Consider the following 16955-nt stretch of genomic DNA (forward strand, 5'->3'; position numbering starts at 1 on the left):
TTTTTTCGGCCCCCCATCAAAAATACTCCAGAATAGACTTCTTCTTTCTGTCCCAGAAGGATCTCCCCCTTCTTCAGCACTCATCCATTGAACCCATGTTTCTCTCTGACCACCACCCTATCACCGTCACACTATCCTTCCCCGAATCCTGCCCCAAAACCAAAATATGGCGTTTTAACCTGTCTCTGCTCAAAGATTCCCTCGCCCTGGAGCGTATTCGCTCGAGTATTCGGCTGTTCTTCCAGGAGAACTCGGGGTCCGTTGCATCCCCGGTCTCTCTCTGGGAGGCCCACAAGTGTGTGATTAGGGGGGAATTGATGGCTATCTCCTCACAAGCCAAAAAGCATCACCAGGAGCGTGTGTCTACCCTCCTGTTGAAACTGAAAGCTTTGGAACTGTCCCACAAATTATCACACGCCCAGGCTACCCTTCAAGAACTGATCCACACCCGTACTTTGCTCACAGACGAGTTGGGTAAACGCACTAAAAGGCGCTACGTCCTTGGCCAAAGGCTCTTTTACGAACACCGCAATAAGTGTGGCCGCCTCCTTGCTCGCTCGGTTCAATCAGCCAAGCTCTCCCCCACTGTCCATAACCTGAGGCACCCCTCGGGATCCTTACTTACCAAAAATGAAGACATCGCGAAAGAATTCGAGAATTTCTACACTAAACTGTATAACCTTCAGTCACCCCCCCCCTCCCAATCCACACGAGCGGCCCGTGATGCCATTATCGCGGACTTTCTTTCAATACACAGCCCTACACCCATCTCCTCCCTATGTGCTCAATCCCTGGAGGCACGATTTCCCCCCTTGAGCTAGACACCGCGCTGAAGCAGATGAAGGTCGGCAAAAGCCCGGGGCCGGACGGGTTTTCCCTCCAATACTACAAGTCCTTTTTGGACACTCTCTCCCCTCACCTCCTACTCACATTTAATGCCCTAGCTGATCCGCAAGTGCGGCCGGACCAGATGCTAAGGGCCCACATCGCCGTAATACCCAAGGAGGGCAAGGATCCGCTCCTAGTGGCTAATTACAGGCCAGTATCATTGTTAAACGTCGACATTAAAATTTATGCCAAGATTTTGGCCAATAGGTTGCTCCCCCTGATCCCTATTCTAATTCCCAATGATCAGGTGGGCTTTGTCCCGGGCAGGGAGGCCCGGGATAACACAATCCGTGCCCTGAACCTTCACCATTGGCTCACTTCGTCCAAAACTTCCGGCTTTTTTCTTTCCCTAGACGCCGAGAAGGCGTTCGATAGAGTGGCCTGGGACTACATGCGCGCTGTTCTGGCAGCGGTAGGCTTAGGTGACCGCATGCTTGCATCTATCATGGCTTTGTATGCCGGCCCTACTGCGGCGGTGAGAGTCAACGGCCACCTATCGGACGCCTTCCCTATTAGCAACGGTACCCGTCAGGGCTGCCCCCTTTCCCCACTAATATACATTCTCACTCTTGAGCCCCTTTTGAATAAGCTCAGAACGAACCCGGACATCAGGGGGGTCTTGGTAAAGGGGAGAGAGTTTAAGGTCTCGGCCTTTGCAGACGACATTCTGCTCTCTCTGTCCGCTCCGCGCACTTCTCTCCCTTCGTTGCTTCGTGACTTGGAGGCTTTTGGAAAGATTTCCAACCTTAAGATCAACTACTCCAAGTCCCAGGCCCTAAATATCACCCTGCCCCCCCAGGAAGTGGCCCACTGTCAAGCCGCGTTTCCCTTCCACTGGGAACGTACTGCCATCTCGTACCTGGGCATTAAAATCCCTCACCACCTCTCTGACCTCTTTTCCCTTAACTTCCACGCGGCATTGACCCACACCCAAACTTACCTTAAGGAATGGAATCACCTTAACGTGTCCTGGTTCGGACAAGCAGCCCTCCTTAAAATGATTGTCTTACCTCGTTTCCTATACCTGATTCAAACCATCCCGGCAGCTTCTTTTCTTCTTATCGGAGGGTTTGCTCGGCCTTTCTATGGAAAGACTCCCCCCCGAGGATCAAATACTCTAGACTCACTTTGCCCAAATCTAAAGGGGGGATTGCCCTCCCAGACTTGTACAAGTACTATGTAGCATGTCATCTCACCAGGATAGCAGACTGGAACATCCACTCCCGTGAAAAACTGTGGGTGTCTTTAGAAAACGCCTTCTCCCATGCCCCTGTCCACCTCCTTCCCTGGTTGCTCCCGAAACAATGGCCCCCGTCCCTGGCCTCTCACCCGTTCATCTACACTTCCTTGATGTTAGTCAGGAAGACTTCCACCTCTGTTCCCATTGCACCGTCCCCAGGCCCCCTAACCACACTGCGTTGCAACCCTGATTTTCCTCCTGGGAACTCGCCCAACTTTATTTTGCAGGAATGGCCCTTTGAGGATGTCCTAGCCACACACTTTTTCCCAGGGGGCAGGATCGCCTCCCTAGATGCTCTTCGTAGCCTCTCGAATTCCTCCTCCTTCTCATTCTGGACGTACCGACAGATTCGCCATTTCTTCTCTACCCAGGCCCCCCTGGAGGATTGGACAAGACCTCTTACCCCATTTGAGGACCTGTGCAACCGCAAGACACCCCAAAAACACCTTGTCTCTTTCCTATACGCCCTTGTCTCAGACCCGGGTGTCCTGACCCTATCCCCCTCGCAATCCTCTTGGAACAGGGATCTGCCGACCCCTTTAACTCCGACGGATTGGACTAGGGTCCATGAATATGCTCATAGGGGTTCCCTCAATGTAGCCATCCAAGAGATGTCCCTCTCTCGGAGAACCTATTTCAAATCCCTGGCTATGCACATGGTCAACGCTGCACGGTTGTGTGTGCCTAGACATTGGCGGACCACCCACACCCCAACTCTGGGCGAGTGGTTCGCGTCCATCACCAGGATTGCTGGCATGGAAGAATTGATCCACATTTCCCAAGAGAGACTGGAAAAATATTTCTTCACGTGGGCCTGCTGGTCTCACTTCATGACCACCTCTGAGTTTAAACAACACGTTCCCCCCGACTGAGCGTCGATTCCCTCCTGGAATCCTGCCGCTCACCCCTTCTACCCCTTGGGTCTCCGACGCGGGGGGCCACGCCCCCCCTTCTCTTTCTGTCTTCTTCTTCTTCTTCCTTTTTTCTCCCCCCCGTTTCCTTTTTCCTTTGCTTTTTCTCTCCCCTCCCTTTTCCCCCCTTTCCCACCCATCCTTGCTTCCCCCCCCTTCCCCCCCTTCCCCCCCTCCCCTGTAGGCGCGCCTGTTGCCTGGTTTCCGACGCCCTACTTTGCCTTATTACTTTGCCCGGATTTCGACTCTAGGATGACTCGGGTGGGCGCTGGTAGCCGCCCGAGCCACCTTCCCCCCCCCCCCCCCCCCCATTGAGAGTCTAATATAGTTAGACTTAGCGTAAATACCGATATAGTTGTTGGAACAGTTTTTCTTTTGTTCTTTTGTCTGGTATCCTTAGGAGGTCCCTTCTGGCCCCTCCTTTGAAATGTTCTTCCTTTTGCTGATTGTCTAAATGCCCGATACCTGTATATTTGTGTTGACCTGTTCCTGTTAATGTTTGCAATCCTTAATAAAATCTTTATGGAAAAAAATAAAATAAAAAATCCAACATTCCAAGAAAGAAAAAAAGAAGGGAAACTAATTTATGAAAACAAAAACAATTATACTCACTCCAACATAGCTAAACAGTGGTAGAATTTCTCTTAACCCAATTTAGAAATTTAGAATGTCGAAACTTAGACCAAATGGACCAAGTATGAGAAAACTGTTCTTCTCTTCCTGCGCCAATAGACCTTCTAGATTGCTAATATAGTCCAATTCAATTGCCCATTCCCCCAGGGAGGGTACCGTCGTTGATTTCCAATGCCGGGGAATGACTGCTGCAGTGAGAAAGTGTCTAAGCACATCCTCCTTCGCTGCCTTTAAAGATCCTAGAATCATAGTTAAGAGAGCCACTCTGGGTGATGAGGAGATAGTTGTATCCATTAGATTACCATATAAATCATAGATGTGTTTCCAAAATGTTATCACCGGGGGGCAGTCCCACCAGATGTGGATCATATTTCCCTGTGAATCATGGCAACGCCAACAGATATCAGATATATTCTGGTTAAATTTGTGGAGAGTAGAGGGGCACCTATACCATCTAGTCACCCATTTATATGCCTTTTCTTGAGTTTTCATAGCAACTGGCATTTTATGAGTCACAATAAAGCTTTTTTGCCAATCCGATGAAGTTAAAGTCTGTTTGAGGTCTTTTCCCCATTTCCGTGTATATGGGGGAAGATCTGGATGGATTGATATCAAAAGAATAGAATATAGTGCAGAGACCGAATGTGATAGTGGCTTCTCTTGCAACAACAACAATTCGAAGGCAATTGGTTTGACATAAAGGTCTTGTTTTGATGGAATAGATCGTATAAAAGATAAAGCTTGATGCCTCAGTAACCACTGCATGGGATTGTAAGAGAGCATCATAGATAAAGAGGCTACAGTTAATAATGGATCCGACTGAAGGACCTGAACAATTCTTCTGTGTTCCTGGGGCCAAACACAGTTGAATGAAAGGCTGGTAAAAAAAATCTGGTGTTCCAAAGCAGGTGGTCATAGGGCTCAATTGTTTTGATATTCTATAGATGGGTATCATGCAATCCCATATGTGTAGTGTTTGCCTAGTAAGATCTGCTGGAATTGAGAGGTCCTTTTGTAGAATAGGTGAAGTCCACAGAAGGGCACAGGGATCTATAGGATTTATGTGACCTTCCAATTGTACCCATAGCTTACATGGGGAGTGGTGAAACCAATCAATAATATGTGTTAATATGGTTGCTTTATGATAGATTGAAACATCTGGCACCCCTACCCCACCTCGATTTTTTTGGAAGGGATAATGTCCCAAACCTAATTCTAGGCTGGGATAAACTTGAAAAACAGCCAGGGAATTTTACAGAAGTACAAGACCGGGAGGTGGATTGGAATAATTTCAAACAAATACTGTATAAAAGGCGAGGAAGTATATCCATCTTAAAGGGGTTGTAAAGGTAATTTTTTTATTTTCTACATAGGTTCCTTTGAGCTAGTGCATTGTTGGTTCACTTACCTTTTCCTTTGATTTCCCTTCTAAATGATTTTTTTGCTTTGTCTGAATATCTCACTTCCTGTTTCTCCTCAGTAAACTTCTCACCATCATTCGAGCTGGTGGTTAGTCAGCCAGAACAGCTTACTGAACAGCTTACTGAGGAGGAACAGGAAGTGAGAAATTCAGACAAAGAAAACAAAGAAAAAAAAACATTTAGAAGGGAAATCGAAGGAAAAGATAAGTGAACCAACAATGCACTAGCTTAAAGGAAGCTATGTAGAAAATAAAAATTTTACCTTTACAACCCCTTTAAGTGTGTTAATTCTACTGAACCATGAAAGTCTCTTAAATGCATAAGATGTCAAGGCCATTTGAATTTTGTGAATCATCGGGAGAAATATTAAAGCGTTGTTTCCACCAAAAAAATTAAAAGTCAGCAGCTACAAATACTGCAGCTGCTGACTTTTAATAATCGGACACTTACCTGTCCCAGGGTCCAGCGATGTGGGGGGTCGAAGCCCAACTAGTCTCCCCCTCCACTCGGCGACACCGGCATTTTAACTGTGGGCGCCTACTGCTCATGCACGAGCCGTGCGCTGTGACTGGCCGCGCAATGAACTGGGACCTGTCATGTATACTAGATGATCGCCTAGCGTGAGGGGGGAGAGGCGATTTCCCTTCCTGCACTGAGGGAAGTGATGTCAGGAGCCCAGGCATTGAAGGAGGCAGACTACGAGGGCCCTCCTAGCAACAGGCATTTAGAGGTGAGTAAAAAAAAATTGTTCTCCAAATATTTTCTTTTTTTTTTTTTTTTAAGCACATTAATAATTTTTTTTTTTGGAGTGGAACTCCACTTTAAGGAGTATCATTTTGATGTTAAAGCTGGTATACTAATCCCTAGATATCGAACCAATACTGGGCAGGTCTTAAAAGAAAAGTTCTTTCATATTTGTTTGTGATAAAGATATATTGAGAAGTTATGATTTAATATAGTTGACTTTAAAATTACTGACTTCACCAAATCTCTAAAATTCTAAAAGTATTAAAGGAAAAGAAGTAAGGGGTTTTGTTACAAATAGAAGCAAATCATCTGCAAAAAAAAAGCCAATTTTGGATGTAGAGGGCCTACCCGAATGCCCGTTATATTTGGGTTTTGTCGCAGTGCATTTGCCAGAGGTTACATCATAATAACATACAACAGGGGTGACAAGGGACATCCCTGATGCGTTCCATTGAAAATAGGGAAAGCAGGAGACAAAGATACATTCACCCTGATTCTAGCTGATGGTGATAGAGATAAGGACATAATCCACGCTATAATATAGGGACCTATGCCAATCTGTTGGAGAGAGGATCGTAAGAACTCCCAACTAACTCGGTCAAACGCCCTTTCAGCATCAACCGCTAGTAAATATAAAGGAATATCTTGAGTATGGGCATAATCCTTTAGCAGGAGGGCTTTAAGCGTTTTATCTCTAGCCTCTCGACCACTGACAAATACAACTTGGTCCAGATGTATTAGTTGGGGCAATAATGGCTGTAGACGACTAGCTAAGATCTTAGCAACATTTTTTACGTCAACACCAATTAAATATATGGGTCTGTAGTTTGCACATAGAGAAAGATCTTTTCCTGATTTTGGGATGAGTGAAATATGTGCTTCCATTGTTTGTGTAGGAAAAGTAGACCTATTCCCTATGAAATTGAATACCTGAGTCAAAAAAGGAGTAAGAAGAGGAGCAAAATGCTTATAAAATTTAGGCGTAAAGCCATCAGACCTGGACTTTTACCCGCCGGAGGGTTGGCAATAGCCTTGGCGACCTCTTCCTCAGTAACTGGAGATTCTAGTTTTTCTATCATATCTTCATCCAAAGTAGGTAATGGAGTATATGCTATATAAGATACCAGGTTATCCTCTTTAGTGGCAGATGAGCTTAAAGATTTGTGTGGGGATATATTGTAGAGACTGATCACTAAATGTTTTCATAATTAGAGAGGGTGAAGATATAATTTATCCGTTTGGTCTCTGAAGCTTTGAAATGAAAATTGGAGTCTGTTGTGGATTTAAGAACGAGCCATCAGCTTCCCACATTTATTGCTAAATTTGTACTGATATAGTGCTAGTTTGCACGCATATGAATGGACCGAAGATTTATATAAGTTGCGCAAACACGTTCGAGCTGAGGCAACCTCCAATAGTGTTTCAGTCGTATTTGAGCACTTATGTTCAATTTCTAAGGTTCTCAGCTTTTGGACAGCTAATGTAATGGCAGGTAATCGCTTCTTTTTCAGTCGGGCACCTAGTAGAATAAAAGTCCCTTTCAATACTGCTTTCAAGGCCATTGAATGGAAAGTGCGGTAGAGATTAAAGCATGGTCAGCCGGGAAATTTGAAATAGTTTCCATGATATAAGTAGAACATTCTGACTTTACCAGTAGTGCGTCGTTCAGACATGTCCATTCTCTAAGTGGGGCCGAAGGCATTTTAAGTGTCAAAAAAAGAGGTGCATGGTCTGCCCAAACCATAGTACCAATATCACATATTGGTGACCAGTCTAGACAATCATGGTCCACAAAAAAATAGTAAATTCTACTATAGGATTGATGGACCGAAGAAAAATAAGTTTAATCTCTTGATCTGCAATATCATCCAGATGTCTATTAAACGGTGGTCATATAAAATACGTTTCAACTCTTTAACCTAGATAATGGAACTTAGGTTCTTGATGAAGAGGTATCCAACTGCAGGTCCATTGGAACTAAAAGGCTAAGAGGGGCGCACTATTCCTAGACAACCCCATGTGCAAGGGGCCTATGAAAAAACTTGATTTTGGCTGGTGTTTGGCAGGTATATATTTGCCACGGTAAATGTAGTACCCCAAAGGGAAAACTTGACAAAGACGTACCGTCCCTGGGGATCCGCAATATAGTCGATTAAATCAATAGGCATGGTTTTGTGGAAAGCAATAGAAACTCCTTTAGCCTTCTAGACAGGATTAGTATTATTATTATTCACGATTTATATAGCGCCAACAGTTTACACAGTGCTTTACAATGTATAGGGGGACAACACAATTACAGTACAATAGAAAAGGTACAGGAGGGCCCTGCTCGTAGAGCTTACATTCTAAAGGGAGGGGGTGGTGGTACAAAAGATAATAGCTGCAGAGAATGATTTGATGGGGGAGGCTCAGGGACAGTTAGGTGGGTGTGGGATAGGCTTCCCTGAATAAATGAGTTTTCAGGGAACTCCTAAAGGTGGACAGAGTAGGGGCTGATCAGACAGACTGGGGCAGGGAGTTCCAGAGGATGGGAGAGGCTCTGGAGAAGTCTTGAAGGCGAGCATGAGAGGAGGTAACAAGGGAGCTAGAAAGCAGGAGGTCCTGAGAGGAGCGGAGGGGGCGATTTGGGCGATATCTGCAGATGAGGTTGGTGATGATTAGTACTATGGAACCACCGGTTAAAATATCTGTTGGAGCAGGAGGGAAGAGAATCAGTCTGAAAATTAGTTTCTTGTAGCAAAAGTACCGTATTTTCCGGCATATAAGACGACCTTTTACACTTAAAAAAACTGAGCAAAAAGGAGGGGTCGTCTTATACGCCGGGTCAGCTGCTGGGATGCCTTCTGGATGTCCGGTAATACTGTATGTAGCTTCGGCTACATACAGTAGATACCACTGAACCAATCCCAGTGAGCGATGTATTCAAATGAATACAGAGCCTGCTCGGATTGGAGTAGCAATCTCTGCCAATCCGAGCAGGCTACACACAGTAGCCTGCTCCGATTGGCTTTGAGAGTGAGGCGCGGGCTGATGATGTAACAGCCTCCGCCAATCCCAGCAGGCTTTGTATTCATTAATAGAATACATTGCTCGCCGTGATTGGCTCCAGCACCAGCAAGAAGGAAGAAGGAAATGGCTCCAGCAAGAACAAAGAAGAGGGATATGAAGCGTCGGAAGCCTCGGAATGGGGGGTCGTCTTAAACGGTGAGTACGGGCAAAATATTTTAAAAACCTGCATAGTTAGGGGGTCGTCTTATATGCCGGGTCGTCTTATACGCCGGCAAATACGGTAAATTGACTTTATATTTGTGCATTTAGTACAAGATTTGCCCTCTCTTGGAGGTAATATTTAAACCTTTAGCACTGTATGAGCATATATTCAAGAGTGGTTGTGTCACCATTGTATAGACCAGGGAAAAAAATCCTCCCAAAAAAAAGAAACTCCAGAGAAAAAAAGGGGGGAGGTGGGTTAGAGAATGTCACAGGGAGACTGTGCCTGCAAGACACAGAGCACTGTGTGGTACACCACAAAATAGGCACTAGATGTGCCTGCCCCATGTAGGGGGGAAAAAAATCAACAAAAACTACAAGATGTGTTTCCTGCAACATAGCAGACATAGCAACATTATTCAAAAAAATATACACAATTAATTCTTAAGTTGTTTAAAACAGCTATTTAGCTAGTAATAATCAATCAATCAATATATATTGACCATTGCTCACTTTGACCAGGCAGGCTACGGTACATACTAAAAAGAGTAATCTTCCTGGCTAGCGATGCTCCTCAGGAGGGTCAAGCCAATTTGGAATAAAAATATGATTTTGATCAAGAAAATCAGACAGTACTGGGAGTTGCTCCGGATCAGAAAGGACAAATATCTCAGATCCACGTGTCAGTTGAATACTAAAAGGGTGACCCCAAGTATAAGTAGCACCTGCTTGACAAATCAGGTCTAGTAAGGGATGGACCATCCTTCACCTATATAGGGTATTCCGAGAAAGATCTGGGAAGAGGTGGATAGTAGAATTTTCAAAATCAACAGGGCCATGACTCCAAGCCTTCCTTCTTCCTTTAACTTATAATATTGCACTCAACATAGTACATCCCTAGGGTGACTGGCCCGATCACTTCCCCCTCCCAACTCAATGTACTCTAATTCAATTAGAAGCAGATTGCCTGCCCAGAACCTGATTAAGGATTGCAGTCACTTCATGTTTTAAGTTAACACCTAAGATATCCTCTCAGATCTCTTTCAAGCAAATGTTATTCCTGCAACTGCGATTTTCACTGTCTTCAATAAAGAGTTGGTGTTGACGGAAGCAGAAATGCATGCAGCATGATCTTCTTGTGTATGAGCAATCGCAGATACTGCAGTTTCAGACACTGTCACTTGTTGTCTAAGTGCATTCAACTCAGTGTTAATAGACGTGCTGCAGCCAAACCATCCCCTATTTGTATAGAGGGCAAAGAGACAGCCAGGAGGAGTAGCCAAGTTCAAATTTGTCAGTAATAGATACATCTGCTCCATCTATCTTAACTGCCCTAACTGCTTTTACAGCCTCTTCAGGCTTCCCAGGCGTATCAGGTTTATCACCAGAAAGCATGCTGTCTCTATCTAAATGAAAGGGTTGGAGAGACCAAAAAGCAGCGATGACGGCAGCAGCAGCGGCTTGGGTAGAGGAGGTAAATCGAGTCTTACCCGTCGCCATCCTGTCCTTCCTATTGCGGGAGTCTGTCAGTGTTTCAGTGTTACACGGAGGAGGAGGAGGAGAAGGAGAAGACGGATGAAGTAACCTGAGTAGGTATGGAACGAAGGAGGAAGTACTGGTACTGGTAACGCTGGATGGATCCTTCCAGGGACTCCAGAGACACTGTAGTATATGTCGGCTGTAGTGTCAGCTGGGTGTGAGCTCCGAGCCGGCATATGGATCACGGGCAGTGGCAATCAGTAATCAGTCCACTAGTGGTAGTAAAATACAGAGCTCAGCGGCAGCTCATTGTTGGAACACCCCCTTTTCTAAGTCACTTCTATTAGAACAGTTCCATTGCACTTAATGGGGTGCAACTTGTGCTTGTGCTCACACTGTACATTGTACAGTACTTGTGCTCACCCTGGAGCGCGTGTCGCACAAGTATGAACCGGGCCTAACTCTTTATTACTCCTTCTTTCATATCACTGCAATCCCTAGATTACATTTTTGTTAATATCCATTTTACTTTCAGAAGTCTGATATGCAATGTCTGTGTGCAGAAAGTCTGCCAAATAAAATTACACCATTCTTCTTTTCCCGGTTGGCTGGAATTATTATTATACATGGCATGAGTGACTTTAAATATTTCAGGCCCAGAAAATAGGCAAAAATACAGGTTCTATGTATAGTTTTGAAAAATAAAAAAAGCAAAAAAAAATGAAATGTATGTTTTGGTTAAACAATTATGATTATTCTTTTGGATAAAATCCCTGATTTTGTTCTTCTTTTTCACATGCACTGTCTTTTGTGGTTTAGCCGGAAGGAAAACTTGAGAGGAAGAAAACTTTTAGTCAAGCAGTAAATCCTGAAGGTTGGTTCATTCTAGTGACATGACTAAAGCTGATAACACTATAAAATTTTCTGTAGATTTTTTTCCTTCAGATTTACCAAAAACATATAATATGAGGTCAAACCTTAATGCCACATACAGATGAGCGGATTTTTCGACAACAAAAACCATGGATTTTTTTCCGATAGAACTCGGTGATGTACAACACGTAAGACAAGCCGAGAAAAATTAAGTTCAATGGCTAGTGCGGCTCTTCTGCTTGATTCCGAACATGCGTGGAATTTTGTGTGTCGGAATTGTCTACACACAATTTGTTGTCGGAGAGTTTGAGATCCAACTCTCAAACATTGGTTGTCAGAAATTCCGACAGCAAATGTCCAATGGAGCCTACACATGGTCGGAATTTCCGACAACAAGCTCACATCGAACATTCCGATCGTGTGTATGCGGCATTAGAGTTTCAATTTGTATGCAATCAGGCAGGCCCTTTCACTACATGGTTTTGATAAATCTAAAGGAAATCTGACAACAAAAGCTGTATAGTGTCTATGGGGTCTAAGGATATTATCAAACTGTATGTTGTATAGAAATATGGACTACAGATATGTGTGCAGGGAGGTGTAGCGTGGTATGGCAGCAGCAAACACTCAAGTTGCAGACAACCTAACTTGTATTAATGTAAAAGTTCAGCAATTCACAACAAGCCCAGTGGAAAGGCACCTAACCGGGAACACTCACAGAATGCAACAGTGTGGCATGTGTGGCAGAAAAGATCTCGGGTATGCTGACATTGTCTGCCTTGAGGGGCGAAATGAAGCCTGGCCTGTCCATACCCAAATGGGGAGGTGTCGAAGAAGGATGACATGTCTCTATCCTTTCCCTACTTGTCTGGAACCTTTCCCTGCCGCCTATCACTGTTTTTGATTGACAGTTGGCTTTGCCTCTCAGCATGCTGCTGAAAGCTGGAGCTAGCTGCGCTCCCAGACGTGGTGGAAACACATGACAAGCAGTCAGCTGACCAAGAACTAAGCCATCAAAGATCATGTGATCATTCAGTTCTCGGTCTCAGAGCCAACATGGGACAGCTGCAGCATCATATTGAAGCTGCAGCATAGAGGTGAGTAGGTTAATATTGTGTTACATACTCTAAACTTTAAGTGTGTGGAACAACATAGGATTCCTTCATCAATTTCAGGCATGTCAGATATCCTGCATGGCGCCAAAACATTGCACACTTATTTGTGTCATTTTCTATTGCAATAAAATAAAACTTGATGCATAGCTCATGGTGTATTGGTTACATATTGTATGCATGTTATTGTTGAAAGTGCCAGGAATTAGTGTTGCATTAGCCACACCAGGATGAATTCCAGAGGGGTGTGCCATCAGCCCACTGTAAAAAGATCCCCCAAACTGCTCTCTTCGGTCTTCCCAGGATTTCCTGTTCTCTAGTTTCCTTGTCACCTCCTCACATGCTCACCTCCAGGACTTCTCCTGAGCTTCTACCATCCTTTTGAATTCCCTACCTCAATCTTTCCGACTATCTCCCAGTCTCTCCATCTTTAGATGATCACTGAAAACACTTCTCTTTAAAGAAACCTATCCTGTTTCTAACTAATACACTTTGTTTTTACTTTCTCCATCGGCTTATCCCCCACAATTATTACCTTTTGTATTACTTGACCATCTCTCTTAGAATGTAAGCTCCAATTCCTCCTGTACCAAATTGTATTGTAACGGTAATGCCTGCCTTAATTTTGTAAAGTGCTGCACAAACTGTAAGGCTCGGTTCACACAGGGGCGACTTGTCCAGGCGACTTCGCCACCTGACAAGTCGTCCCCGTTCTGTACTATGGAACCGTTCTAAAGGAGCGACTCGAGTCGCTCCGACTTAGAAAAAAGGTTCCTGTACTACTTTGGCGGCGACTTCGGGCGACTTGCATTGACTTCTATACAGAAGTCGTTTTGCAAGTCGCCGCTGAGGTCGCGGCAGGTCGCGGCAGGTCGCGGCGCTGCAAGTCGTGCCGTGTCCTGTGTGAACCGAGCCTTAGCAATATATACTGTAAATCCTGTATAGTAGAATAATAATAATTAGATTGACTTCTCACGAACAGGAACAGCCATCCAAATTCTGCTGGTGCCTGCTGAAATTTGATCCATCAATGACCAGCTTTAGCCTCCATGCTCAATATTTATAACTCATTTTACTGAACACATTTTAATATAAATGCCACTTTTAGTAAGGTTATATGCTAGTCAGGAGCATAAACTATATATTATTCTTATTTTGAAGCTTTTATTTTTAACACCATAATGTAACATGAAGACCGCTGTTTTGCTCATAAGATACTTTAATGTTTTTTTTTCAGGGAGATCTGAGTTGCTTTATGTAAGAAAAGAAGAATTAGATGGAATAGTTCCAGACACCACTGCAAGCTACTTCATTAGCGTACAAGGTATGGGTACTGCCTGATTAATGCCTTGTACACACGGTTGGAACGGACAATCAACGGGAAAAGTCCGATCGGATTAAGTTGTCAGAAAATCCGATCGTGTGTGGGCTCTAGCGGGCTTTTTCCATCGAAATTTCCAACGGAGCAGGACTTAAAATTTTCCGACAACAAAATCCGATCTGACTTTTTCCGATCGTGTGTATAGAATTCCAACGCGCAAAATGGCACACATGCTCAGAATAAATTTGGAGGACAAAAGCTATTGGCTACTGGCCTCTACGTGGTCCCTTCGTACGTTTTGTACGTCACCTCGTTCGGAGCAATTGGATTTTCCGACAACTTTGTGTGACCGTGTTTATGCAACACAAGTTTCGGACAAAATCTGTCTGAAAAAATCTGATGGATTTTGCGGTCGGAATGCATACAGGGCATAACATGCTTTGCTGCACACAAATGCATAAAAGTCCAGCTAAATGCTTAATAAAAATGTGGAAACTGCATCTGAAAACTGCAGTAATCACTTCCACTGCTCATTTTAAAATATTGCTACTCTTTAAGTCCCCTTCCACACGAGGCAGATCCGCTCAGCTGAGTCTATCAGCTCAGTGGGAGATCACTCCGTTGATCTCCGCTGAGCCAGCGGATGACAGGTCTGTCTCTGCTCACTGAGCAGGGAGGGACCTGCCAGAGCCCCGCTGATTCCTATGGGGAGATCGGACAAAAACAGACAGCATGTCCGTTTTCATCAGATCTCATCTGATCCGCCAGACGGATAACTGAATGTATCACCATACGTCTGTTTTTAGAAGATTGGATAGCATGGTGGGTCTCAAGGGACACATCTCTGCTGAAATCCATCTACCCATAGGACTTAATGGGTGGCCCAATCAAATCCGCCTGAAAAACGGACAGGTGGATCCAAGCGGGCTTATCGTGGATCGCATACCACACACATTGGTCTTTTCCATGTACCAGGTTCTCAGTCCACACTTTTCTTACTCCCCAGTGATACCTAAACTATAACACCCAGCACCCATGCTATAATGATAATGAGATCTGATCACCCCAAAACTCCAAAACTGTGAGCAAACACAGGAGGCATTGTGGTTTTAAACTTTTGCAAGCATGCAGTGACACGGATTTGCTAATGATGTCTGCCTTGCATCCCAGCCTGTTTATGCAGATCTGGGTTATGAAACCCTATTATGACATGTCATAACTAGTTTAAAAATGTTTGGAAAGTGGAATAACACCTACTTTATATTTGTGACATGTTCCCATTAAAGGGGATATCCGACCAGCCGCCACATTTGTACTGCGGAAGAATGGCACAGGCAGGCAAATTGCCGTTATGTTGGCGGCCCAGACGATCAGATCCTGTCCAGAACCGATCAATGCCCAGGCCAATGAAATCTGGCCTGGACCTGGTGATCGCTCCTGGAGAATGAGATCCTTCCCCTGCATGTGTAAGTGTCATCTCTCCTCATGTCGGTCTTTTCTGTTCCAGACCGAAGAGAGAGAGCATCTCAGAGTAAGTACACCAACACTACACTGACATCAGTTCACATAGGCACACATTTCACCCCGCCTCCCCAGTTAACCGCTTTACAGCGTCACTGTGTCACCCAGTGCAGCATTCAGATTTTTTTTGATCGCTGTACTAGTGTCATTAATGACACTAATCAGTGTAAGGGTAATTAGTGGTAGGCCCAGATAGGTCTAGCAACCCCCCTAGGAACCCTAATAATGGTTCAACCCCTTCATCACCCCCTGTCACCAGTGATCACTGTATAAGTGTCATGGGTTACGCAGGTTAGCTAGATTTTTTTTATAGTGTCAGGGTTTAACCCCCTGATCACCCGGCGGGTGATCAAAGTTAGGTTTTAACATCAGATAGGGTCTTCGTCTCCCCAGGCAGTGTCAGATTAGTGCCAGTAGTGCTAACACCCATGTATGCACCATATGCCTCCCTTAGTAGTATAGTGTCTGAACAGATCAATATCTGATCAGAACTATATTAGCGTCCCCAGCAGTTTAGGGTTCCCAGAAGGGAATGGCCCTTATACCTGCTAGCACCTGCGTTTAACCCCTCCACCCAGCTCAGCCCAGCCCACCCAAGTGCAGTATCAGTCGATCACTGTCACTTACAAAAACGCAACACACATAATTGCAGCATTCACAGAGTTAGGCCTGATCCCTGCGAACGCTAACAGTTTATTTGGTAGCATCTGAATCCGTCGCTGACATAAGGTGTTTTTTTTTCTTGTGAGTCTCAGTAGTGTACCAGTAAATTTAGAGACCAAAATGTCAAATGGAAGATACACTAGTGAAGAGGCCTACACGTTTCTGAGCATGACAGATAGTGAAGAGGAAGTCACTCATCTGTCAGATTCAGGCTCAGAATACGAACAGCAGCGGCACCCTTGGCACTGGCCAACCCAGAATTCAGGTGGAAACAGATGATTTTATGTCCCTTGATTTTTATTCGCTGTTTTTCACCAAAGATCTCTATAGATTTATAGTGAACCAAAGCAATTTATATGCTGGTCAATTGATCACCACTAATCCCCAGCTGACCCTTGCCAGAGATTGCAATTGGGGTTTCTGATTTGAAGACCTTCCTGGGCCTATCCCTCATGGGCATAACTAAAAAGAGTGAGTTGCGGTCATATTGGTCCACTGACCCAATTCACCATATGCCCATGTTCTCTGCCTCCATGACCAGTACACGATACGAGCAGATCTTGCAGTTCATGCATTTCAACGATAACAAACTCCTCGGGATGACCCTAAATTTGATCGGCTATACAAAATGCGGCCCCTCGTAAACCACTTCAACCAACATTTTGCAGCCTTGTTTACTCCCCATCAAGTTGTCTGCATAGATGAGTTCCTGATTAATTTTTCTGGCTGCTTGTCATTCAAACAGTATACTCCCAGAAGGCGTGCCAGATATGGGGTCAATATGTATAAGCTCTGTGACAGGGCAGCAGGGTATACATATAGTTTTATGGTTTACGAGGGAAGAGATAGTTACGTAGAGCCGGAGAACTGCCCAGACTACATAGGGAGCACTGGTAAGATTGTGTGGGACTTGGTGTCACCCTTATTCGGAAAGAG

At 44.6% G+C, this 16955-nt stretch overlaps 1 protein-coding gene across 1 annotated transcript in view; it reads left to right on the plus strand.

The window, feature by feature from the left end:
- LOC143974836 (complement C3-like) overlaps window positions 1–16955 on the plus strand; it is a 332677-nt gene that overhangs the window by 173575 nt on the left and 142147 nt on the right. Inside the window, exons 22-23 of the mRNA XM_077476590.1 lie at window positions 11349–11403; window positions 13752–13838. Coding sequence (XP_077332716.1) covers window positions 11349–11403; window positions 13752–13838 — 142 coding nt within the window. The remainder of the gene's footprint in view (window positions 1–11348; window positions 11404–13751; window positions 13839–16955) is intronic.

This window comes from Lithobates pipiens, unplaced genomic scaffold (assembly GCF_037356315.1).
Source record: "Lithobates pipiens isolate NorthernLeopardFrog02 unplaced genomic scaffold, aLitPip1_a1.2 Scaffold_13, whole genome shotgun sequence".
In the NCBI taxonomy this organism is placed as follows: domain Eukaryota; kingdom Metazoa; phylum Chordata; class Amphibia; order Anura; family Ranidae; genus Lithobates; species Lithobates pipiens.